Below are 27574 nucleotides of genomic sequence, written 5' to 3' on the forward strand. Positions count from 1 at the left end.
GCTAGGGGCGGGGCCTGTGAGCCTTTCCTATCCACACTAGATGTTGGTGGGTGTGGTCTTCTGCAGCAATCATACTGTTCATATTGTATAGATACAGCCTCCCTGCCATGCCCAGGAGGCACTATCCTGCAGCACTCCTCCAATGCTCTGGCTCTGACAATCTCTCTATCCCCTTCTGTGATTTTCCCTGACCCTTGGCAGTAAGGATGGTGTGATAGATGTCCGACTTAGGGATGGGCACTCCCCGGTGACTTATAGTTGGCGCTTTGACCAGTTCTCTGTAACAGTGTCCATCTACTGGAAAAAGCAGCTCCACTGATGAGTGCGAGCTGCACGTACCTATGGTCACAAGGATAACTGTTTAGAGTGCAGTTGGATACTATGCCAATTTAGCAGAACAATGGTAGTCAGTTCTTTTTTAAGGTCCACGATCTCTCTAACCACAAGTTCTTGACTAGCTCTACAGCACAGGCATGGATCCCCCTTTGTTGAATAGGCCTAAAGCTCAATCACATAACTGCTGAATACCCCCAAAGATATCACTGCTGCTGTGGTACCCCTGGAAAAAACCTTTGCAGGCCAGTCATTATTGCAGTGTGCAGGGTTTACTGTTAGGCAGGACTGTTGATAACTTTTCTCCTCCACCATCTTGCATAGCATCCTCTCCCATTGTGGCAGACATCACAAGGTGGGTTCCATATCAGTAACAGCTTGATTTTTTTTCAAGTGCTGTCACTGAAGTATGCATTGTCTTCAGCACTAAGTTCTTACTTTCAAGTTTTGAAAGGCAACCTAGAGCCATGGTAACAGCCTGTGTTGTTTGAAAGAGGCTGTCTTGAATATCTCTAACCAACAACTTGAAGAGAGGTACCCATTAGCTAGTACTGGTCATTTTGTTTACTACTTTATGGCTTCTGGGGAGAGAATTTTCCCCTAGGATGGGGTGACTTTAATTAAAGAAAGCTTAGAAAATAGTAGTTTTCCCTATGGCATTTTCACATCCCAAGTGTTATCTAACCCTGCCCCTGACATGCCAACACACTCCTTTTCTGTTATTTCCTATCCCTTCCTTCTTAACAAATAAGACAATAATAGGAAACATGACATGCAAGCAAATTAAAAATTAAACTTGTTTCTTTTTAGCTATTCTAAATGTTATATTTCAAAATATTCACATGATTTTGTGATATATATCATTTACATCAATCATATAGATATATATGATTGAGGAGGATATAAAAACAAAAAAGACTTGTGTGAGTTAGATCATTCTTGGCATTCCAGGAGGAGAAAGAAGGCTCAAAAATTACATTTCTTCTCCACAAATAACTCCTTCTATTAATAAGACACCTAGAGCACTACAGGTCACATATCAGCTGACCTCAAGGTGCCAAAGTATTTCAGTGGTTAATTTAGACTGCCTTATCATGACCTCACATATATTGTCATACCTGCTCTTTCATGATGTATCTGAACATCTGAATAATATTTCCAAAATATTGACTATAAATGAGATGCAGAAAAATTAGTGGCTTTATGGAAATCTGTCATTAATATCAAACATCAATAATGGAAGTTACTAAATGCAATATGTTCTACATATGTTCTTATTATGTTCATATGTTCTTGGAAATTCAATAATAACATTACTCCTCCTACATAGAGAAAGTCATTTAAATTCATGAGGCAAACAAAAACCTGAAGCATCCAAAGTTCTTAATGATTTCAATCCTGATGATTATGACTCTCATTCAATCATATTCTCTCTCTCTCTCTCTCTCTCTCTCTCTCCCTCCCTCCCTCCCTCCCTCCCTCCTTCCCTCCCTCCCTCCCTCCCTCTCTCTCCTCTTTGGTTTTTCAAGGCAAAGTTTCTCAGTGTAACCTTGTCTGTCTTAGACTCGCTTTGTATACCAGCCTGGCCTCGAACTCAAAGAAATCTGCTTGCCTCTGAGTGCAGAGTGATGGTATTACAGGCATGCACCACTGTACCTTGCATTTTCAAATGTTTTCAAAGCATGATTAAAATACCATAGTATCTCCCCACACAAACAGATCATATGCAAACAAATCAAGCAACAAAAGTAAAGGAAACAATTATAGAAGGTCTCTGATTAACACATATACACACAAATCACCTGCCCTCCCCCGAAAAATAAACAGGAGCGATTCTCTTGGGAAATCCTGGAAAATGATGATAAAGCAGAAAAACATTAAAATGGGAAAACTGCGGTACAATTACAGGTCTGTACTTGATGCTACTAAGAACTAGAGTGTGATCCTCTCCTTCACACTGTCTGCAAAAGAACTTAAATTATTAGCAATACTATAGAGTTACTAGACCTTTTTCTAAATTTAAATATATAAATATATATTTGTCATATATAACACATATGTTATATGTATTTGGGATAATACAAAAAGCATCATTGCAAGTCATTGTGACACAAGCCTGTATTATCAGAACTAGGGATACAGAAGCAGAAAGACACTGAGTTCAAGGGCAGCCTAGGCAACATTGTGAGGTACTGTCATAATAGAACCGAAAGAACATGACGGGGTGGGCGGGGGTGGGGGCGTGGAACAGACAAGGGCCATAGTTACTTAGCTCTTAGTTAAAGATTTCTGTTCCTTATCTTTTTAGTTAAAGGAAATAAACAAGTGTCAAGCTTCCTTACTGTGTCTTTACAATGCACTACTGTTTTTTATTTAATTATACACACTTTAATTTCATTGTGTGATCTTGCCATTGTTTCAGTGCTTAGGGCTTCTAAATAAAGATCTTGATCTAGCTTCTGTTCTAAAAGTTGAAACAAGATAAACAACGACGCAGGGTAAACATTAGATATTAAGAAGTAATTTTAGATGTGGCATTTAAAAGAAGCACAGCTTGATATAAAGGACTTAAGAGGAACAAGGATTCTTCATAAAAAGTAGAACAAATAACTGTGGAAATTGAAAAAGGATCTTAGATGTGAAATAGGGTCAAGCTAGAAAGCCTTCTGCACTGTGTAACAGAGACACCTGCTGGTCACTAAATAGTTCATGGCTCAAAACCCCAAATACATTTGATTCTTTGCTCTCCATACCACATGCCCACACAAAGTCTTTCATCTCCTGGAAACTCAAAGCATAAACATGATGAACAAGCCACATTTAAAAAGTTAATTAAATTAATTTCATGTGTTTCCATGTTAAATCTTGGACAGGAAGTGAACTCTGCCGTCTAAACTACAATGTGAATTACACTTTACTGAACCTGTTTTGTATGGTAGGTCTGTGGAAGACACGGGAAAGTATACCATACTCCTGTCCTTCACAGAAGAAGTGGGTGCTTTTGTTACTGAAGATGCCCAGTAGCATTATGACCAACAAAAAAAACTAAACATCATAGAACAAAGATTTCTAAGTCACTGGTTTAGGATTTATATGTTGGAAAAGCAATGTAGAAGTACTGGAGGATAATCTTATATTACTTTAAGGGGGTTAAAAAACTGGCTTGCTTCTCTTTCCGTAATAAAAGGTTGATGGGATATGTCCAAAGGAACTACATCAAGTCTTGCCAGGTGTCAGTCATGAGATATCATGGAGAGTCCATTGGAACTCCTCCCCAGCTGGATGCTAGCTCATTAATAATACATCCCTGTTCCTTAAATGATATAAGTTGAAAAAATTCCCAGGGTTAAACATAGTTTTGGGATAATAAAATATTATGTATATTACAGAACCCTGAGATTTCATGTTTTGTAAACCAAGATTTGAATTATACTTTAGAAGCCAATAATTACAATCGCAATCTGAAACAACTCATAGCACTAGTAAGTCTGATAATATACATGACCAGATTCATAGAATAGGGATGGGAAGTTGCTTTTCTTAATCAACTAAGTCATCAATTAAAAGGTACCTGTTCACACTGTGCTCAGTACTCCACCTAGCAGCATCCAGACACAAAATTATAAGAAAATCTCTTCTCAAAGAGCCAAGATTCTAATTGGATATTTCATGTAAATAATAGTGTGCAATAAATGTCAGTATTTGATATCAACTCAATTAAGTAATGATTAACCAAAATTGTAATTAAGTAATGATTAACCAAAATTGTGAAGAAGTCCCTACATGAGAGTTGCACTATGCAAGACAGTGGTCCCATTGGAAATGAGCACAGAAGCAGCATGGGAAGAGCAAGCTAGTTTTCTGTAGGAGAACATCCAGGGAGTGGCACTTCCTGCAATTCCCAGGACTTTGTCTTCACTATGTAAATGGAGAGAAGTTATGGAGAACACCAGGAGTTACAGAAAGGGGGGTTTGTTGAAAAAAAAATAAAAACAACCAAAAAACCATTCACGATCTAGCAAGAAATGTTGGTCTGGAAAGAGTGGGCCAATGAAAAAAAAATTGAAAGCTGGACTGTAACATTTTTATTTGATGAATTAAAGTATAAGATGAATTTTGATAAATTGAAAGAGAGAAACTTAATAAATTCAGTCTTTAAGCGAAATTAGTTTGGCAGCAACATTCACCGTAAGTGGCCTAATATGGATTGGTTCCACTTGAGTTACTTTGCTAATAATATTTGGATTCAAAATTCATCTACAAAGAAAGCATTTCATATGTCTTTATATATTCTACAGGATGGTTAAATTATTTATTTGGTGTCTATGCTAATAATAAATGAGGAAGACAACTAAGCAATGTTTAACCAAAGTTTAAAAAAGAAAAATAGATACCCAAACTTACCCTCTTTTGCCCTGCTTTTTCACTTTATGATAAAAGAAAACATAAGAATAATTACCATTCTACTATTATTCATTTATTGTATTTAGGAAATAGGGGTATATTGTTCAGAACTACATGTTACTGTGGTATTTCTCAAGCATAGAATATGCAAAATTTCACTTCCTCTTTAAAAGACCCCTGCCAGTGTAGTGCAGCCACTTTGGAAATCTATCTTGTGCTATCTCAGAAAACTGGGAATAGGGCTTCCTCAAGACCCAGTTATTCCACTCCTTTGAATATACCCAGAAGATGCTCCAGCATACAACAGGGACATATGCTCAACCATGTTCATAATAGCCAGGACATGGAAACAGCCTAAATGTCCCTCAGTAGAAGAATGGATAAAGAAACTGTGGTACATTTACACTATGGAATACTACTCAGCTATTAAAAACAAGGAATTTCCAAAATTTGTGGACAAGTGGATTGAACTAGAAATGATCATAATGAGTGAGCTAACCCAGAAGCAGGGAGACTCAAATAGTATATACTCACTTATATCTGGACACTAGGTCAAGGAGTATTGTCTCATGAAAGTATTCACTTATCAGGAAAATGGGATAGTGGTGAGGACATCCTAAGATGAGAGAAATATAGGAGATAGAGGAATAGATGGATCCAGAGGGTCCTAGAAACCTACAAGAAGAACACTATGATGGGCAGATCTGGGCCCAGGGGTTCTGCTCGATCTGCGGCACCAACCAAGGACAATTTGTGCAGTCATCATCAAACCCCTACCCAGACCTAGCCAAGGGACAGAATATTCTCCACAGTTAAGTGGAGACTGGGGACTGACTTTCACACGAACTCTGGTGCCCCTTATTTGGCCATGTCCCCTTGATGGGGAGGCCCGATGGCACTCGGAGGAAGGATAGAAGACTACCAAGAAGAGACTTGATACCCTAGCTTCATATTCAAGGGGAGGAGGTCCCCCTTAGTCACAGTCATAGGGAAGGGGAATGGGGTGAAAGTGGGATGGACGGAGGAATGAGAGGATGCACGAGATGGGATAGCAATTAAGATGTAATATGAATGATTTTATTTTTCAATAAAAAATATAAAAAAGACACCTACCAGGGATTCAGAGATCCCAACTTCTGTAGCTCAGTCCTCTGAGCCTCCCAAGGAGTGAGAGATCCCTCATACTGTACAGTGGGATGTGAAGCCAGGCTATTCTGGTCCCGAAGCTTGTGCTCTTCTTCAGACAATGACTCTGGTCCCTGCTTTAATCTCATAATGCCACATGTCAAACTCAAAATTCATACTGAGCTACATGGATGCTGGAGCATGCCAGACTGCGGTGGACTCTTCCACCCCTGATCACGGAAAGCAGGAGCACCGATAGCCAAGTCTGGCTGAGGAGTCGAATGGCAGCATTCCAATTCACAATGACAAAATTCATTCTATGCATTCTAGAGACACAATAGGGCATGACACTGAATACTAGATAAGAACATCAAAGCCATCTGACACATCTTTTAGGTTTGCTTTAGTAATTCTCTACTTAGAGGTATATAATTCTACATTCTGGTTTAGTTTTTAGGGTTCATATAAACTATTGACATAATTTTTCAAGAATGCCTTTGGTTTTGCATGATTTTCACTATTATTGGTGAGGATATTCCTGTATGAATATCAAGTAATCTCTGATTTATGGTTTCTAAATGAGAAAGAAGCAATCGATTATAGCTATCTCACTGCACAATCCCATATGACTTCTACAATAATAAGCAGTACAGAGACAAGTCTGTTGACTTTAATGGCAGAACATAAAGTTTCTCACCCTCTTACAGACCCTCACCCATAAATAACTGATATTTCACAGGCCATCAATTAGGTTCAATTACTGCACATCTGACTGAGTTTTAAGATTGTGCCATAAGACATCTGGAGAACTTAACATTTCCAGAAAAGTACATATTAGCTAAAATAAAAAGACTTATCGAGAGGACGGCGCATGTAAAGTTTGGCTTCATTGAATGTTAAGCTCTTGAGAAGTTGAAGAAAATCTCTAAGGAACTAAAAAGTAAATATTATTAAACTCAAGAGAAAGCCAAAAAGAATTCACAAAAACAGAGATGATCTGAAGGCCAATGTCAAGTTCAACATATCAGGTCTCAGATTGGGAGCAAGGAAGATGCTGGTGAGACAGACTAGGGGGAGACCTTGAGAAGAATCATGTAGCCCCAGGTTTGATGCCCTGATCAAGTTTGGTCATTTCACACATTTTTTTATTCATTGAAAACCAACAAACAAACAAACAAACAAACCAGAATAAAATCAGACAACACACTCTGAGGAAGAATAAAGTAAATATATTTGTCCAGAGAAACAGCACAATTTAGTACAAAGATGTAATAAAATATTGGATCAGTTGGGAAGTAACACAGAAGAGAGCTAGAAACAGACCTATGTTCCCTGCAACTTGATAGATAATGAAGGCCATTTAACACTATAGGAATTATGTTCAATAAGCAGTCCTAAACTAATGTCTATACAGAAAAAAGAACCACCATAATTTGGAAAGGAAAAATTATTAGAAAAATGTGCAAATGTATATGAACAAGGAAAATAAACACAAAAATCTTTCCCTAACAATCAGGAAAATTCAAATACATGTCACAGAGACACATCATTCTACTTTCATCAGACCAAAAAAAAAAAAAAATCCTGGCCTCTCCTCTCAGATGACTCTAGACTGTGTCAAGTTGACAGTTAAAACTGTCTATGTCAACTTGACACAAAAGCATATCATTTTAAACCATACACTTTTTTATTCCTTGTTCTCAAGCCTCATGCTAATATAATAGTATGAAATAGTACAACTTTAAAGTGCCACAGTCTTTAAAAGTTCCAATGATTAAAAAGTTCAATGTCTTTTCAAAGGTCTAAAGTCTCTTAACCTTAGGTTTCTATTTTTTTTTAAAGTTAACTACTTCTTATTCCATAAAAGAAGAACCAAGGCATACATAAAAATTAGATGAAACCCAAACCCTAGCAGTGTAAATCCTGATCCGGTAAGCTCAATGTTCACCATCTGGCACTCATTCCCTGAGCAGTCTTTTGGCCATCTGGGGCACACACAACTTGTCTTAATATTCTTCCTCTCCACACCTACAAGTGTCGCCCATTCCTGGCATCTCCAATATCCTGGAGTCTCCACAGCAACTGAGGTAGCATCTTCACCAACTGGCCTCTCCATAGAGAGTCTGACTCTGCCCCATGGTACCAGGACTCAACTATGCTCCATGACCACATCATGCTTTCAGAACCAACACTATCTGTGTGATGTCACATAGTCTTTACCAAGTTCTGCAGTGAGCCTGAAATGCATCCTAGCAACCTGCCCCCAAAACAAAACAAAACAAAACAAAACAAAACACCCGCCAGCTATGGGCTATGATATACCAAAAGTTTCACTTCGGTGATGCTAATGTCTTTGTAATCCAGCTGATCAGCCACTCAGATTCTTAGCTAAAATGTAATTCAAATGGCTCCCACCCCAGTTCTGATAGAGGGCTCCCTTGCTTCTGAAACTTTATAAACTACACTTCGATGGGCAGCATTTCTCTCAGCATTCTTATCTTCCACGTTCCTACAGAATGTTTAGTAAGCTTTGAGCACACAAAGTTCCAAAACCATATTCTTCCAATAAAATAGTTAAGGTACCAAGGTAATTTGAAGGAGAAAGGACACCACCCACAGGCTAGGAATTCAAAAACTTGACCCTGGTGTGTGGCCACAAGGCAGTGCAGCACCTATGGAGATACTACCTTAATTGTGGTGGATTCTGGGACTTCCTTGCCTTGCCATACTCTCAGGTTGCTCTCGCTACTCCTTTGCAACTGAAGATGTGCTGTCCCAGCTTCCTGCTCTGGAAGTGTCCCTTTTGCTTGTTGCCATCTCCCTATAAAACAATAAGCCCAAATAGACATTTGTACTCTAAGTTGCTGTTATCATGGTGTTTCATCACAGCAACAGAAAAGTAACTAGTACAAGCACCAAAAGACACATGTCTGTCCACCACAAGAATACCCATTCTTGGTATCACTTTCTGTTCTTGGTGAAGCTTGGTGGCGATAAATAACCATGACTAAAAACAACTCAGGAAGACAGGGCTCATCTGGCTAATACACAAGGTGATCGCCCATGATTGAGGGGAGTCAGAACAGGAACGTGGGCAAGAACTTAGAAGCAAGAAGGGGATCAGATGTGGGGAGAGGGCTTGCAGTGGGAAGAGAAACTATGAGCAGGCAAATCTCTGAAACAAGCTAGAGACCTACATCAGGGTAGACTCCTAGAAGAATATGGGGGTGGCTCTAGCTGAGAGAACTAGTAGCAGAGTCATGGAGACCGAAGAGGCCACCCTCTAACCAGACAGGACTCCTAGTGAAAAGGGGGAAACACCAACCCACCCACAAAAACTTCAACCAAAATTTACCCTGCCTATGTGATGTGCAGGGATAAAGAAAGCACAGAGACCAATGCCTGGCCCGACATGACAACCACCCCATGGGAAAGAGCCATCCCCAACGCTATTAGCAATACTCAGCTATGCTTGCACACAGGAGCCTAGCATAGCTGTCCTCTAAGAGACTCCATGCAGCAAAGGACCCAAACAGATGCTGATATTCACAGCCAAACATTGGTCAGAGCCCTGGGAGCCTTGTAGAAGAGTTTGGGGAAGAATAGAAGGACCTGGGAGGGGACAGGGGCTCCACAAGTAGACCAAAAGAGCAAACTAACCTAGGCCCAGGGAGGCTTGCGGAGACTGAAGCACCAACCAAGAACCATGCGTGGACTGGATCTACATATATATATTTACCCAATGGGCATCTTGGTCTTCATATAGGTCCCCTATTAAGGGAAGTAGGGGTTGTCTCTGATAAGGAATCTGTTGCATGCTTTTTAATCACTTCCCCTGGCAGGGCTGCCTTGTCAGGCCACTGTGGAAGAGGACGTGCTCAGTCCTGATATAATTTGATGTGCTCAGGTGGAATGGTAGAGGAGGGGGGCTTCTCTTTTCTGAGGAGTAGAGGGATGGAGGATAGGGGAAAGAGTGAGGGTCAGACTGGGAAGAGAGGAGGAAAGGGACTATGATTAGGATGTAAAATGACTAAGTTAATTATTTAAAAAAGAACCACAGAGGAATGCTTCTTGCTGACTCCCTTGTAGGCACATGCTTAGCTAATTTTCTTATCCAGCTCAGGACCACTTGCTCATGGAATGGTGCCTACCCAGAATGGGCTAGGCCCTCCTGAATTAAGTAACAATCAAGACAATCCCCACAAACCTGCCCACTTTAATGTTATATGGCAATTCCTCAATGAGGCTTATTCCTTTAAATGATTATATGTTGTGTCACGGTGGCCGTTAAAGCTGACTAGGACAGACCATTTGTATAATCTATCATGTACAAAATATTCTGTAAGATTAATATAAGACAAAATGCTAGTAGAAGTGTTAGCTCGCAGCTGGAATCCCAGCCTGTGACATGGATCCAGGATATTTACAGTGAAGTCTCAGCCAGTTCAATAGTAAGTACAATATTTTCCAGGCCATCTTGTATTATGGTATCAAGGCACTGTCTAGATAGATAGATAGATAGATAGATAGATAGATAGATAGATAGAAAAACAAATGTAAGCGCTGAGTGAAGAGAAAACAAAACTGAGCTTGAGAAAAAAAAATCAGTAATTCAACAAGAAGGCAGTGAGCAAAGCAGAAGACATACCCATCTTCTGAAGCATGTCTGGGGGAAAATAATAAACATGTAAAACACATAGTAAATTATAGGAAAGTGTGATTATATCTTATTTTGATGAAAAGTGATTATATTTTATATTGATAAAACTGATACTGATTTATATTGATAAAAGTGCTATATATATATCCATGCAGGAGAAAAATCCAAGGAAGCCGGCTAGTTTCCAAGGTTGCTTTTTGTTTTTGTTTATGTTTTTGTTTTTGTTTTTGTGATGTTTAAGCCTTCTACAATAGGCTATATAAAGAAAATGTTTTTAGCTGTCCTAAAATTTAGAATAAAAGAATCCACATAGAAAAGAATAAATCTAGGGCATCAGTCTATTTTGTTAGGTCCTCTGAGCTCATAAGCTTCATGAATAAAACAACTCATTGCTAATTCCTGAAATCCTTCAAGTAGACAGCACTGAAATAAGCTTACTGGCTCTAGAATGTTGCTCAAGGTAAGTTCTAGGAAAAGGACAGCTAATTTTATTATATACACTATATATATACCATATACATATATTATATACCATATATGTCCTTAATATATATCATTTGAATGTTATTACTGTACATTACTTTTATTGAAAGTTACATTTACAATAGAAAATAACTCAAAAAGGATAAACCATTTTCTTTAACAAATGTAGTAGGGCTGAGTGATTGTAGCTCAGGGCTAGGCTACTCACCAAGCATGAATGAGGTCCTGGGTCCAATCTCCAGTGCAGCAACACATAAATCAAGAGTGGTATGGAAAGTCACAACCTAACCCACATCAATTAGTCTCTTTTTACAACAGCGAGTTTTTTTTTTGAAGCAGGTGTCATACACAAAATATAAGAACAATTTTAGCTATCTTTATATGTATGAGCATATCGTTTACATAAACTTACATAATATTGATACTGAAATAAAAAAAATGCTTTCAGTATACTGTTTACAAACACAGATAATTAGGAAAGGCTCATAGACTAGATGTCAAATCTCTTTTATAAACACGTGTGATGGCCTGCACAATACACAGCCCTACAATCACTCATTCAGCTGAATCTAATCTTCATGTGGAGCATGTGGTGGAAATATCTAAACGGGCTAGACCATGTTGTAATCTATAAGCAGCCATCACTCACACACTAAAGACCTCACATGCTTTTATACGTAAATCTTTTTAGTTCTTGTATTTACTATTCCTATTCATCCCTTTTGTGGCTATATTAAGCACTCATAATGAAGTTAGCAGTAACCTAGGAAATGAACACACAATAGAAAACAAGACACCTGCATTTATATGTCTATTTACTTCTTTATCTTGGACATTCTCAGTAACTAGTAAACATTATAAAAGAGTGTATATAATAGTGTGATCAGACAGGAATAACAGATGTGCCACATTTCATATCCAATCCCATGTCAGGCAATGTTAATTAATTATGGTTCTTTCTACTCTTGATGTGTTATTGAAAGTCTTTTCATTATAGTAGCAAATCAAATGTAATAAGAAAGAAAGAAGACAAAATAGACATTTCAATCTCTGAGTACAATGCAGAATAGAGGATGCAAATTATAACTCTTACTTCAACAAATAGGGGGAAATGAACACATCTACTAATTAAGTTTGTGTGGACATGGTGTCACTTTCTACCTATTTTCCAAGGTCAGAACTTTGTTCTGTATGTTTTGGGTTTTTTCCCATCCTTGAGTGAAGGGCAGTATCATGTATTTTCATCATGGCAATAACCAGAAGTCTATGTCTTCCTCTATGAATCAAGAATCAAAATGACTACTTTCTTGCACACACTACTAAGAGATCTTGAAGGAATAAGTACAGATCCTACTTACCAGGCCTGGTTGTTGTGAGTTAAATATTTTCCTTTTAGATTGTGAAGACTTTTCTGGGTCTACTATAATAAAGTACCCCAAACTGTATGACTTAACATAAGGGAAACTTATCATTACAGAACTATGAGACAGAAGTCCAAACTCAGTTTTACCTGAGCCATGGTCCTTCTGACGCCTATAAAAGTATTCTATCTTCCTCATTACTGCAAGCGTGAGCCTTTCATGGCTTAACTCCTGTCTTTGCATCTGTTGTCACATGAAATGTCTTGTATCTATATCTTTAGCCATTTATATTTTAAAGGGAACAGTAATATTAGATTAAAAGGCTGTTGTTTTTTAATGTGACATCATAACTATGTAATTACTCATGGCACAACCTACTTCTAAATAAATTTACTTTCTCAGGTACTTAATATTAGATAGTCAACCTATTTATACCTATTAATAAAAAAGACATAGTCCAAGGAAAAAAACTAATTAGAAAATCTATCCATATTCAACTATTAATTTATAATACACATATAATAGAGATAAATATATTAACCAAAAAATATGAAGAGAAATCTCCAATAAGGAAACTTACTTGGGAATGAAGAATAATATTATAACCTTACACATACCTAAGTGGGTTGACAACTTGATCTCTTTAATTAATTAATTTATTCACTTTGCATCCTGGTCATAAGCCTGTCTTTCCTCTCCTCCCAGTCTTACTCTCTCTTTCTCTTAAAACAACTTGATCTTGATCTAGCAAAACATATAGCAAATTGCTGACCTATAGAATTGTAAAATAACAGCTCTGTATTAGTTTTAAGAGACTTTGTTAAAGTAGTAACAGTAAAAATAACCTGCTTTATTCTTCTCTGAGGGTAAGAGTTTTCTACTCTGAGATAACGAATTCTGTTGTTGCATACTAAACAAATGAAAACTGCAAGAGGAAAGGGTATGTGTGTACTAGCTACCCTTTGGCTGCCGTGATTAAAATCATCAACTGAAAGTGACTGTATCAGTTTCCTTTAATTGCTGTGATAAAAGACTGTAACTAAGGAAACTTGTAAAAGACAGTGTTTACTTTGGCTTACTGTTTGAGAGGGTTAGAATCCAAGATGGCTGGGTGAGGTATGGTGGCAGGGATAACTGAGAGCTTACATATTAACCTCAAACTACCACAGCAACTTAAGAAAAGGTTCTTACTGGCTTACAGTTCCAAAAGGCTAGATATTCACATCGGCAGGGGAGACATGGCATCAGGCCACCAGTACAGGAAGCTAAAAGGCCAAAACTCAACATACACAAGAAGCACCATGAGTGCAGTAAAGCTATAAACTCTGAAAGCCTGCTTCCAGGTGATGTGCTCCCTCCAAAGAGCCTCCATGTCCGAAAACATCCATAATCTCCCCCATACAGCACCACCAACTAGGTACCAACTGTCTAAATTCATGAGCCAATAGGAGACATTTCTCTTTCAAATAACAACAGCATGGTGGGCAGGGAGAATTACAATGACCACTTTCTGGCACAAGTGACTGATCCTAATGATGTTGGTCCCATGGTTTGTGAGTGTGATGGTCTTCTGCTTCTATGCTGTCGCTAATAGGATTAGCCTTATATGGACTACTTCCACCTGGCTACTTCTTATCCTTCCAGAAATTTACACCTTGGCTCTCAAATTAAAAAAAAAAAAAAAGAAAGAAAGAAAACTGGCAAACACTGAAATGGCTCTTCTAGGTAAAATTGTATAGGCTTTCTGCAATTTTGTTTCTTATTATGGGATAGACCACACTAAATTTCTGTGTTCACCTTCGCGCTCTCTTTCTCTTTTATTGTTGCCAGGGGCTCCCATTGTACTAATTTTTTAGTAATTAGCTAATTTAGTAATTAGCTAATTATTAAGTAAATCCTTAATAATACTTGTTAAAAGTATCCTTACCCATAATCAATTGTATGTTTGAATTATGCTTTGCTCATAAGAATTTCGGTGACTAGTACTCATATATTTATATGCTTTTCATACTTCACATAACGAAGTACTTAAAAACACAAAAGTATATTATAATAGATATCTATTAGCCATACTTCATATGTGTGATAATCTCTAGATAGGAAGGTAGATAGATCGATGATGATAGATAGATAGATCGATAGACAGACAGACTGACAAAGGATAGATAAAGCAGACAGGTAACTAGATAGATAATATAGAGATAAATACAAGAGTTTACACAATTAAAAAGTCATTAGAGGTTTATTCCTTCAGCTAGTTGACTTGTCACATGGGATTGAAAGCTAAGACAGGGAGGTAGATTTAAGCCTCTGGGCCTTAGGTGTGCTTGAACTTTTCAATATTAATAGTAAAATCACTTTCAGCAGGAGTCGTTAAGTCATATTAAATATTGAACAGTGAGAAAAAAATCGGGTTTTATTCACTAATAACAAGCACCCTCCATAGTTGTGTTAATCTTTTATATAATGGGTTTCAGGATCACCATGGAAACAAACTTCCGGGTATGTCTGTGAGAAAGTATCTGACCCGATTAATTGAGATGAAAGGACCTCGTCTACCTATCGGCAGGACCATTCTATCCAGCGGGTCCAAGGCTGAACTTAAAAAACAGGGAGAAACACTTGGATTTCCTCTCTCGGCTTCCGGCTGGGTGCAATATGAACAGCAGGCTAAAGGTCCTGCCGCCACGCTGTACTGGGGAGATGAACTGTACTCCTGAACTTTGAGCCAATATAAATCATTCTGTCTTCTTCAAGTTGCTTTGACAATGTGTTTCATAGCAGCAAGGAGAAAAGTAACTAATATGATAGGCAACACAAATGACAGGACCAGTCCAGGAAGACAATTCTAGCCATTTGTGACATAATTAACGAGAAAGGTTTAATGTTTCACAGCTGTCTGAACATTTTTAAATGTTGATATTCGATTTAAAATGTCTTGGTTAAACCTCATTCCCGAAGAGCTCGTGAATTGATTTACTGCCAGCCACAGCACTGAGCTGTCACGCTTTTAAGGGTTTCGGGACTGTTTACAGTGCAAAGTGGCGGGCCTCCTGTAGGACTGCAGTACTGCTGAGCCTCTTCTAGGAATGCCAAGAGGACTTTGGAGGGCTTACAAAAACTATATATATAAAATCTTGATTTCGACCAAAGAAATAAGCCTGAAAGGAGGTGGTACAACAAAAGAAAAACTAAAACAAAACAAAACAAAACAAAACACCAGAAGTTTGAATCCCCGGCCATCCTGGTAGTAACACAACCCACTTCAGAGTCTCTCTCTCTCTCTCTCTCTCTCTCTCTCTCTCTCTCTCTCTCTCTCTCTCTCTCTCTCTTTCTTTCTTTCTTTTTCATTCTCATTACTTATTCACTTTACATACTTACTCACTTACTAATTTATTCACTTTACATCCCGGTCGTAGCTCCCTCTCTCCTCTTCTCCCTAAGTCTCACCCTTCCCTCCCATCCCCTACTCCTCGGAAAAGGGAAGCCCCACTACCCACCCACAGCACTCAAAGTTGTATCAGGACTTAATTCATTCATCTCCTTCCCCTGTGGCCAGACAAGGCAGCCCCGCCAGAGGGAAGTGACCAAATTGCAGGCAGGCAACAGAGTCCATTTCTGAGACAGCCCCCGCTCCCCTTACTAGTGGACACACCTAAAGCCGCTGCCCACCGGCTCCAGCTGAAAAACACCTCAGGTTCTTAATAGTTTCTATCCTCCTTCCCTTCTTGTTCCTTCCAAGTTCTGGACAGTCCAGAACTGCAGTTCCCACAATACAACGCGGTGAGGCGGGGCTACAAGACCTGCTTTTATGGCAAGTAGACTCGCGGCTTTTCGGGTTTGATGAATGACAAACTCCGGTCTTTTCCGGAGGCTGCTCCCCAACAAAACCTGGTTCGTTGGGCCTTGTGTGAGGAGGCCGACTCATTCCTCACTGGCCTGAGAGGAGTCCGCTCCGCGGCCTCATGGTAGATGGAGTTCCTACTATGGTAGCAGCCATAGTTTCTCCATCTGTCTCCTAGTGCACGGACTACATTTCCCAGGAGGCTGTGGGATGGCCGGCTGCTAGAGGGCGGAGCCTTCCATCGGTACAGTCATCCCTCTGCTTGTTCGGCGGGACTGATGGCCGGAGAGATGACGATCTTAGGTCGGTATCTCAGGGGTCTGCTGCTATGGCAGTTCACGAGGCGGCTTGAGGAGGTCTGGGTGGGCAGGGTTGGTTGTTTCACCCCTCCTAAACCCAAGTCACGCCGCCGAAGGGAACCTGATAAGGTGGCTGATGCTGTTTGGAGCTTGTGGGGGCGGGGTGCCTGGAGGCTGGTCCGGCTGGTGGAGGCCTCTTGGGGGTCCTGCCACCAGCCACAGGTCTGAAGGACGCAGGCCTAGGAATGCGCATGTCTAAGAAAGCCCTCGGGTCTTGAACTGGTAGCTGACTTCGGTTCTCTGTGGAGGCTCCAAGAAGCCACCGGGCAGTAAGATCTTGAGATGAAGGCGCTTGGCTTTACTCGGGATGCCAAATTGGGAGGGATTCTGGTCCCTGAGCCTCCGTAGCTGGATTCACTTCCGACCATACCCTTTGGGAATCACTTTCCCTGGCTAAAAGGTCAGATGAAATGCTTGTAAGATTTGTCTGTAGGTTGGAAGAGACAAGTAAGTGGATAGGTTCTTGAGCCGGGCGTTTATCTGAACGAGGTAGCAATTACCAGCAGCAGCACAGCCTGACATTCCGGGTTTCTGGCATGGGTCTGAGTGGGGACAGGTGTATAACACGGACCACTGAAACAAAGTGACACATTAATTCTAAATTCAGAGTGATGTCCTAATTCGCTTTTGTGTACACTATGCATAACGTTTGTATTTGCTCTTTTTCTTTAATTGATTATTTGCTGAGCCTCTGCTTTTCGCTGGCAGATACAACGGTCAACAAAACTTGCCTTCAGGAAGCTGCCGTGTGTTGTTGCGCTCAGGGTTAGCACTTGTCTGCTCCTTCCCTAAATACTACCTCTTTTAGAAGTGTATCCTTAATTCGAGTTTTAAGTATGCAAAAACACGCTGGTATGAGGTAACAGTAATACCTAAGCAATTTTCAAAATTGGTGCATCCAGCATACGTATTTTACCCATTAAAAATTTTTTACTATAATTTATTCACATTACATCCTGACTGTTATGCCCTCGATCTTCCCTCTTCCATTTTGTTCCTCTTCCCTAGACCTCTGACAGGAGGGGACCTCTTCCCCCACCATATGACCATAGCCTATCAGGTCTCATCTGCATAGCCTGCTTCCCCCTCCTCCGTGTGCCCCTGGGGCTCCCCATCAAGGGGAAGTGATAAAATCGGGGACACTGAGTTCATGTCAGAGGCAGTCCCTGCTCTCCCCACAGCAGTGGAGAAGGAGCTTTCCATTGGCTACATGTGAACAGGGGATCTAGGTTCACTGCGTGCATTGTCCTTGGTTGGTCCAACCTCCTCCCAATCTCCCAGCCTCCCTGGGTTCACATCCATGAGCCTTGATGGTCTCCTTGTGGGGCACCTGAACTCTCTGTGTCCTTCTAGCCCCCTGTCACTCCCTGCCCCCCCCCACCCCACCCCCATTTTTCCACCGCTCTCATCGCTCCACCTGGAGTCCAGCAGCAAGTCCCAGCATCCGTCCCCATCTGACATTATCCTATCAGGTCTCATCAGGAGAACCAAAGATGTCAGCCTTACAATACCAAAGCTTTTGCTGTGGAAAAAAAGTTTCTGATGTGCGAATTTCATAATGGCATTTTATTTTAGTTATGACACGTAAAAAGTGTTTGCGAAGCTATCAATCTAAACAGGAATGGGTCAAGAAATTGGATTGTATCCAGCTTTTGATTCACACTTACCATATTTCCATTCAACCCCAGCATAAATATTACTGAAATATCTTTACGTTTTATTTCTTTATTCTCACATAACAAATTACACAAAGATAGAGTTGTGAGGGGTTTTGATTGTTTTTCTCATTGTTATTTTTAATTGTAGCTAATTGGAATATGGAAACTGGGTTATCTAAAAGAAGTATTAATTGTATAAAGTAAAGTATTTTATGATTTGTCTCAAGAGTGTTATTAAGGAGCTTTGCTATATGAACAATATATTGTAATTACATAAAGATGTATTTGTGTACTTTTTTTTCAGGTTCAGCTGTTTTGACTCTCCTGTTGGCTGGCTACTTGGCACAACAGTATTTACCACTGCCTACTCCAAAAGTGATTGGCATTGACCTGGGTACCACCTATTGTTCCGTTGGTGTGTTTTTTCCTGGGACAGGAAAAGTGAAGGTGATTCCAGATGAAAATGGGCACATCAGCATACCTAGCATGGTGTCTTTCGCGGATGGTGACGTGTATGTGGGATATGAAAGCCTCGAGCTGGCAGATTCAAACCCTCAGAACACAATATATGATGCAAAAAGATTCATAGGTAAGGTTTTCACCCCGGAAGAGTTGGAGGCTGAAGTTGGCAGATATCCGTTTAAGGTATGAAATTAATCTGAAATCTGTGTCAATGTAATTTCATTGTACTTTTTCAATTAGTCCTTTGGCTATACATTGCACATCTCTCCTGGCTTTCTCTGTAAGGGAGCTGTGTTCTCTCACTGAGAAACTTCACAGCAGCTTCAGGGGGAATCAATACAGTGACTTCCTGGTACTTCCTGGACAAGGAAATAAGGCTTTGCTGTGTCCCTACTCTGCCATCATCACAATATCCAGTTACTTCTGTCAGGATATTTTAGGAAGGATGAGGAAGCCTCGTGTACTATGAGTAGATAGTCTCTAGGTGTGCACATATTGTATGCATGTAACATTTGTACACTGGGTTTCGTGTTTCCTAGCTTATGTGAAGTGCAGCCGTATGCCATGCACACTTAGTAGATGCATCTAACTATCTTCAGTGCCTGCAGAACTACTGTCTTATTACATAATTGATTCACCTCGTCAGTATCTCTTATCGTACTTTGATGGTTATCACATTAGTTTTTTACATTCAGTACGAATTCTTAGATTTATATATCTTTGCATACGAACCGCCTTCCTTGTAGAATTGATGAATGGGATATATATGTGGGGATTTTTTTAGGAATTTTAGTTATATTCTCCGATTGTTAAACCAGAAAGTTCACATGCTCTTCACATTTACTGTTTCAGACTGTCTGTATCGTCAGTCGGCAGTATGGTTTTATTTACTTATTGGGGTAGGGGCTTGCTACATAGCCAAGCAATCATTGAACCAGAACACCTCAACCTCTTGAGTGACCCCTGAGATCGTAGGCCTGTGCCACCATGTCCAGTTTATTTTGTGCTTGCCAATCCACAAATGAACAATGGCATTTTATATTAGATATCATTGCTTTGCTTTCCAGTAGTTGTATTTAGTGGTGTTTTCTTTCTTTGGTTTTATTTATTTATTTATTTATTTTCCATTTTAGAGGCAGATCTCAATTTGTGGACTTGTCTGGCCTAGAACACACAGAAATGTGCCTGCCTCTTCATTTCTTCTCCTTTGTCCTGTTTTGACATGTGTCTCTTTTCCTTAATGACAAAGAAATAGCTTTTCTCCATATTTTTGTTACTTTTTTCAATTGATCATCTATGATGTATAATTTGTTGTTTCTTATCAAATTATGAGGCATTCATGAAATCTCAATTTTAAAAAAGTGGCTTTGATTCTTATGGTAATTAGTATGAACTCTTAGCCTTTCCACTGGTTTGATTATTTCCCCCTTTTTAGTTTTCTTTCTTAATGTTTTTAGGTATTTCTTTTTCAGTGATTGCTCTTAAAACATGTAATTTTTCTTTTTGTTTATCCCATGTGGGACTTTTCTTCTGACTTACAACCTGGTCCAATGAGTCTACATGAATAAGCCTCACTAAGTAGTAGTATTATTACAGCTGACCCAATACAGTGCTGCCTCCTTTGTGACTGGGCTTTCTGGAGTTTTCTTTCCTGTGGTTTTATCTATCTACTCCATGACTATCTAAGAACATGAGATGTAAAATCCCATCAATAACCAATGTGTGGATTGTTAAAGGAGTATAGCGAGATCCTTCACTGTGTGTCTCAGTCTCACCCACAGTGTGTACCGTCCCTTTGGTCCTTGTGTTCTCTGTCTGCCCTTTATTCACTTGGTGGCCGTCCTGGTTATCAGGTGTTGCAAGTGTTACTGTGCTTTTGTTGAAATTATTTTGATAAGCACTGGCCCCCACGTGCAGTATTAGTGATGACAGCTACATGTGGATTTTGACAAGAAGTTTTAAAGTGCTTTGTCTAAGTGAGAAGGTATCCACTGAGGGCTCTAAAAACATACCGCTCCCAATAAAAAAAGTCTTCTGTGTTATTGTTATTATTCATTTTTCCAGTGAGTATGTAATAAGAAAATTCTAAGTTCCTGTTAAATTCTTGACTTTTGTTTTTCTATTACTTAAAACTGTAGCATGGATTTATTTTTACAAAATTTAAGAATCTCATGAGTAAACCGTGATCTGGAAAAATGTACTGGGTAGATGCTAGTGAGTTTTATTACTTCATAAAGGTTTTTGTTGAGTAAATCCAATGTTTATATATGAAAGTAAATGCACACATGTATGCATGCATATCTTTACAGTCTTGTTTTTCAAACCTTATTCACAGGTTTTGCACAAAAACGGAATGGCTGAGTTTTCTGTGACAAGTAATGAGACCGTCATCGTCTCTCCAGAATATGTCGGCTCTCGGTTGCTGCTGAAACTAAAGGAAATGGCGGAGGAGTACCTCGGAATGCCAGTTGCCAACGCTGTCATTTCCGTACCAGCAGAATTTGACCTAAAACAGAGAAATTCAACAATCCAAGCTGCCAGCCTTGCCGGTAATAGCACCCTAGACAGATGTGCCTTTTCTCAAGATTTTGTTAGGACAACAATATTCTGCAGTAAGAATTAGCATTTTGTAAATCAGCTGTGGGCACATAAACTATACGGCCGATGAGTTAACTGTCTATTTAAATGGATTTGTGATAATAATTACGAACTCTGGTACAACATTAAGTGTTTATATTAAGGGGGTAGGAAGGGAAGCAGTCTGGGGATGGGGATGTAGCTCTCTGGTAGATTAGTTCTCCTGAACCGGAAAAGCCTGGCCTGGCTTCAGTCCCCCAGGACACAAGCATCCTCAAACGCATGTTTTGTTTTGTTTTGTTTTTGTTTTTTGTTTTTGTTTTTGTTTTTGTTTTTGTTTTGAAAGCTAATCAGGCATATGGCAAAGGCTGGGAGGGATGTCTGAGCTGCTGGTGAAAGCTATGGTCTTCCTTGTTAAGGTGAATATAATGTTTCCAGACTTTCCAAGGTGAAAACAATGTGACCCTGTCCTGTAGATCCTGCTGTTGTGGTGCTTGTATTCAACTAGATAGAGGCGTAGAATAAGCATAGTATGGAACTTTTTACTGTGGGGATGTGTGCTTTCCCCCCTCTTCGGTAATAGAAGCTGCCTTCCCCTCCCAATAGATGGTACTCAACAGTGCCTCGTTGTTTCCCATTCGCTTCATGAGCATTAACCACCTCTTGTTCAGAGCTCCTGGGACAGTCTTTATCAGAAACTGGCATGCGTGTAAGAATAAAGGGCCAGAGGTTAGTCAGAGCATAGGGGAGGCTTATAGGATGACGAGGTATGCCTCACTGACACGTGACACTTAAGTGTGACTATAGGACCCTGAATGTGGCTGGCGCCGAGTGATCAAGTTTTTTTTCTTTTTTTAAAAACATATTTTATTAATTTATTCATATTACATCTCAATTGTTATCCCATCCCTTGTATCCTCCCATTCCTCCCTCCCTCCCATTTTCCCCTTACTCCCCTCCCCTATGACTGTGACTGAAGGGGACCTCCTCTCCCTGTATATGCTCATAGGGTATCAAGTCTCTTCTTGGTAGCCTGCTATCCTTCAAGTTTTATAATTAAAGGGAAGGACAGGGTGATGCGTGGTAGAATTCTTCAGAGTTTGAAATGTGGGTGTGGCTCCTGAAGCATAATACCATATTCTATTTTATTTATTTCTGGCTTTTTGAGACTGGATTTCTCTGTGTAGCCCTGGCTGTCCTGGACTCACTGTATAGACCAGGCTGGCCTCAAACTCACAGAGATACACCTGCCTCTGCCTCCCTGAGTGCTGAGATTACAGGCTTGCACCCACTATTCCTGCCTATAATCACTCTTAAGTGTGTAAGTTAGTTAAAAGCAGGAATCTTACTCAATGTGACGAGATCTTGTGCAAAAGATCAGCTTATCCCAGTTCCATAACTGTATATTTCCAAGAAGATTATCAGTGTTAGAAAAGGTAGGAGGAGTTTTTTGTTTTGTTTTGTTTTTTTTAACTGTTAATGAAATGTCTACATACTAAATTTGGGCTCTTCTTTTTTTAATGGTGTAATTTTTAAGAATATTTTTAGTTGTATCAGTGAAAGGCTTCTGTTTTTTTTATACTACCGTATTTTTTTCCCCACTGCTTTTGTCACTGTTAAAGAAGAAACAAGCATGCTATTATAAGTCAAGTAAAGAGTGTTTTCCTCTCATGGATCTTTCAGGACTGAAGATCTTGAGAGTAATAAATGAGCCAACAGCAGCAGCAATGGCCTATGGTCTCCACAAAGTTGACGTCTTCTACGTGTTGGTCATAGACTTGGGTGGAGGAACCCTTGATGTGTCGTTACTGAATAAACAAGGAGGGATGTTTCTAACGCGAGCAATGTCTGGTAAGAGAAATGTAGAATTAAAGAGGTTAAAACATGTTTCCCTCAATATACCTAGCATGTGGCAGGTTGGTTTTGTTTTCAGAATATATTGAGACTTTCTGTATATTGTTGCTTATATCTGTCTACGTAGGGATCAAAGTTAACTGTCAAAATAAAATGGCTGGACTTCTCAGTCAGATAAGTTCCTTTAGGGCTCTTTCTTGGTGATAGTACAGGGAGCATAAAGGAAGAAAACTTTGAAATAAAGAGTTTCAAATTTTTCCATCTGTTTTATGCTTCATAAAAAGTAAGTGTCTTAAATGCAATTTTAATATCACTGAAGAAATAAGATCTTCTCTTTAAGATTTTGGATTTGCCCTTTTTAGGTTAAAAAGGCAAGGGTGCTTAGGTTGAGCTGTATAGTTGTTCTAACATACTTTTGACTTTCTTTTCTTTTTTCTTTTTTTTTTTTGGTTTTTTGAGACAGAGTTTCTCTGTGTAGCCTCGGCTGTCCTGGACTCGCTTTGTAGACTAGGCTGGCCTCAGATTCATTAGAGCCAAGATACATACTTTGAGTTTGTACTGCAATATTCTTTCCTATAGAAATAATTCTATTAAGTTTTTAATTGTTAATAGTTAGGGTAAATGTATATTTATTGGTACCTGTTAATCATAAAAATCACTTTTCTTCTGTTGAGAATAGTAAGTTAGTGTTTTAAATAGCTGCTTCACAAGTCAGTCTATGACTTCATTTTTTGTGTTGTCAAAAATTATTTGATGTCATTGAAACACTCCCTTCTAGACATTTACAATTTCTAACCTAGCTATGCACTATTTATCAATGGTATACAATAGAAACAGAAAAGATGATAGTTGAGGTAAAACTGATTCTAGAATCTGGAAGTAGATAACCATCTGCCCTCACCATTTAGGTTAAATGATTTTAACATAAGTCTTTTTATACTTATAAAATATTTAATATATTACAGGATTTGTTACTCTTAGAATATTTTAACATACAGAATATATATTTATGTGCATACATGTATAACAAATTTTTTAATTTTTCTTTTAGGAAACAATAAACTTGGAGGACAAGACTTCAATCAGAGGCTGCTTCAGTATTTATATAAACAGATTTATCAAACATATGGCTTTCTCCCTTCCAGGAAAGAGGAAATCCACAGATTAAGGCAAGCTGTGGAAATGGTCAAATTAAATTTGACCCTTCATCAGTCGGCCCAGGTGTCAGTTTTACTCACTGTAGAGGAAAAAGACAGCCAGAAACCTCAGAATGGTGACTCTGAAGTACCAAAAGACCAGCTTACCCCAGGGGATGGTCACCATGGGAACAAAGTGTTTAGACCTGGCCTTTCTGAAAGCAAGAGTGGAAAAGGCCAGGTTTTATTTGAGATGGAGGTATCCCGCAAGCTCTTTGATTCCCTCAATGAAGATCTCTTTCAGAAAATCCTCGTGCCTATTCAGCAAGTATTAAAAGAAGGCCACTTAGACAGGACTGAAATTGATGAGGTAGTTCTGGTTGGGGGCTCTACTCGTATTCCTCGGATCCGCCAAGTCATTCAGGAGTTCTTTGGGAAAGACCCCAACACATCTGTAGACCCTGACTTGGCAGTGGTGACAGGAGTGGCCATCCAAGCTGGGATTGATGGAGGCTCTTGGCCTCTCCAAGTTAGTGCTTTAGAGATTCCCAATAAGCATTTACAGAAAACCAACTTCAACTGAACTCTGAGGGAGAGCCCCTGACTGTGGTCTTGTCTGTGATGTTCATGGTCTCCATTGTGAAGCCTCCTCCAGAAAAGAAGTACATGAAGTCGCTCACAGATTCTCCCCAGGATATTTATACAGGGAAATTTTACATAGTGTTTTGTTTTAGAATTGAATATTACCAGATGGGTCCTGCTTGGTTTGGAAAAAAAAATCTCATAGTATTTCTAAAGAGACAGAGTTGAGGAAGAACTCTGCTCTGTATTCTGGAAGTAGGGAGCCATCCACACTTACTATTCTGGAACCATTCAGTAGTGCCAACTATAAGGCCCCAGTTCTTACTGAATTTTATTAGTAGGGGCTGATAATTCTGTACTTGGGTATCACATGTAATTCTTAATTTGACCAATACTTGAAGGACTGTTGATGTCAGGTATTTGCATTGGCTTGGGAATAGCGGTATTAAACTGCATAGATAGTATTCATCAACTGCCATATAAACTCTACTTTCAAAAATCCACTATCTTTTTACATGTTATTCTACAGATTTTAATGTATTTAAAAATACCAGCTTTTCTTCCTAAGATAGCTGAAGATTTATTCTTTTTTTTGTTGTTGTTTGTTTGTTTTTGTTTTCTGCCAGATAATAGAAATGCCCAGTCTATACTACAAGTTCTGTTATCTTCAGGGTATCATTCTCTGCTTGTATTTTCACAATTCTACAAACAGTATAAAGAGTTATCGATTGCCTTTTCAAAATGTTAATGTCACAATGAAGCTGCATTACTCTCTCAGTTTTTGCTATCTAAGACATTTGCATTTGTAGCAATTGTTTGGGGTTGGTTCTGTTGTTTACTTTTTTCCAGGGCCAAACCTAGAAGTGCAAGTCTATATAACCCACCTACTCTGGAAACTGAGACAAGGGGCTCACAAGTACAAAGCCTTTCTGGTCTACCCAGGAAGTGATAGGCTAGCCTAGGCAACTTAGTGAGACCCTGTCCCTATCTTAAAACAAAAGGCAAAAGGGGGCACGGGAAGTAACCCAGATGGCCACAGGGACCAGTACTTTGGCTTTGTGGTGGCCATGTTATTGGAAAATATATATCTTTTTTTTTTTTCCTTAATGAAGCATTCCCATACAAGAATTGTATCCTGGCTATCTTATTCATAAAGTGTGTATCCTGTTTAATCAGTGTTGTAATAACTAAAGAAAAGAACTAAGAAAAATTCAATAAGATCAAACACTTCAGCTTCACAGAGGGCAATGCTGAAAGGTGTTAATTTTTGCAGCTTTATATAAAAAAGATTTTGCTCAGTAGTGAAGTTGCTGTTAAGTACCAGTCCTTCCATGTACTGAAATCTGTGCATTGGGTAGAAAGAAGAACATAAAGTGCTGTGCTTTACTTTAGAACTAGTGGAGAAATGCCAAAGATGACCCTTCACAGCATTCTGAAAATATTCAAGACTGTGAATCTTTGAGTTTAGATCGAAAAAGGTCTGTGAGTATGTTTGAGACTCAAGAATTCAAGTTATCCCTCAGTCTCCACATGAGCTTTCAACATTCATTTACAGTTATAAACAGCAAACTTGACCGTCTCATATCTGATGGGACTGAAGACATGAACAGAAACCATCTATGAAACAGAGCAGATAAATAATGCTAGAATGGGAAGGTAAATGATTTTTGTGAAAAAATAGCCCAGAAGTGTTGGAGTTGGGGAGAAGAAGTTAGCACCCTCTTCTCTAGTATAGTTGCAGTGTTAAACAAAGGGAATTGTCTTCAGTCGCAGGTTAGAGAGCTGTGTGTAACTAGCCTTGATGTCAGGGTAGTTTATTTAAAAGGTACAAATGCATCCTGAAAGGGGCCATTTGTTAAAATCTGAGATCGTTTTTCATAAAATGAGTTTTTCAGTTGTATATTTGGCTAGGATTTTTTGAAGTGTGTAACTTTAAACATCTAAGTAATAAGTAATTTATTTTGCATCAATGTTTTGGTACTATGTTTTTACTCAGACCAAGTAACAGATACCACTGTGTATAATATGAATCCAGTATAACAGTTACTATATAGAACAGATTGTGCCTCTTAAATATGTGTGTACAGGTAATTCGCATTTTGCTTAAATGCATACCAATTTGCAGTTTTGTTTTTAAATTGTGTACTTTATTTTCTACCCATGGCTAGGTTGAAGTATGTTTTTTGTGTATATAAGTGCAAAAGAAGACAGAGTTGATGTGATTGCTTACAGATGCTCAGTAGCAAGTGGTCTAACTTGAGAAATGTCAAATCTTCCTGCATCCTCTCTGCCTTCTGGAATTTTCAGCTGTATTTTCTGCATAATTTTAATTTAGAAGAGCTGGTTCTTGTGTGAACAGTTTCTTTAGGACTCTGATTAACAAGCCATGGCTTCTAACTAGTGGAGTCAAGTGCTGACTTGATCCACATAGTTAATCAATCTGCATACCACCAAACTGTAATCTTTCAGGTGACAGTTAATACTTCATGATTTTCTAATAAAGTTTGTGTTATTCTTTTGGACAAAAATTTGCTTCCCATCTTAAGTTCATTTTATTATTTTTTAGAAATACGCTCCTTACCTTTAAAATATATTGTCAGAATTATTTTGAGGTCAGGCACAGCATTTCAGTCAGAAGACAAGAGAAGCCAGTTTGAACCAGTCAGCTTGGAGAGTTTAGGCCAGAAAAGCTTGAGTTCAACCAGCCAGTGAGAGTTCAGAAAGAGCTAGAAAGGC

At 39.1% G+C, this 27574-nt stretch overlaps 1 protein-coding gene and 1 long non-coding RNA gene across 5 annotated transcripts in view; one reads left to right on the top strand and one right to left on the bottom strand.

The window, feature by feature from the left end:
• The window catches only part of LOC311608403, a 201330-nt gene extending 185053 nt beyond the window's left edge, over nt 1-16277 (bottom strand). For all 4 annotated transcript variants that reach the window (XR_014782951.1, XR_014782952.1, XR_014782953.1 and 1 more), the window contains exons 1-2: nt 16022-16277; nt 8547-8683 (exon numbers count right to left, since the gene is read on the bottom strand). This is a non-coding gene — a long non-coding RNA (uncharacterized lncRNA). The remainder of the gene's footprint in view (nt 1-8546; nt 8684-16021) is intronic.
• A 128-nt stretch (nt 16278-16405) lies between these two features.
• HSPA13 (heat shock protein family A (Hsp70) member 13) lies at nt 16406-27366 on the top strand. The gene is made up of 5 exons (XM_084800846.1): nt 16406-16513; nt 18532-18872; nt 21025-21238; nt 22950-23117; nt 24172-27366. Exons 1-5 carry the CDS (start codon nt 16489-16491, stop codon nt 24837-24839), a joined length of 1416 nt encoding a protein of 471 aa, XP_084656972.1. The 5' UTR covers nt 16406-16488; the 3' UTR covers nt 24840-27366.
• Nucleotides 27367-27574: the final 208 nt, after the last annotated feature.

This window comes from Acomys minous, assembly GCF_964271855.1.
Source record: "Acomys minous genome assembly, chromosome: 11".
Classification (NCBI taxonomy): domain Eukaryota; kingdom Metazoa; phylum Chordata; class Mammalia; order Rodentia; family Muridae; genus Acomys; species Acomys minous.

Excerpts from the sequence above, each read along its gene's own strand:
- HSPA13 (XM_084800846.1), top strand. The coding sequence starts at position 16,489 with ATGGCCGGAGAGATGACGATCTTAG. Across the intron at positions 18,873-21,024 it reads TTGGCAGATATCCGTTTAAG|GTTTTGCACAAAAACGGAAT; the intron begins GTATGAAATTAA and ends CCTTATTCACAG. Across the intron at positions 21,239-22,949 it reads CCAAGCTGCCAGCCTTGCCG|GACTGAAGATCTTGAGAGTA; the intron begins GTAATAGCACCC and ends TGGATCTTTCAG.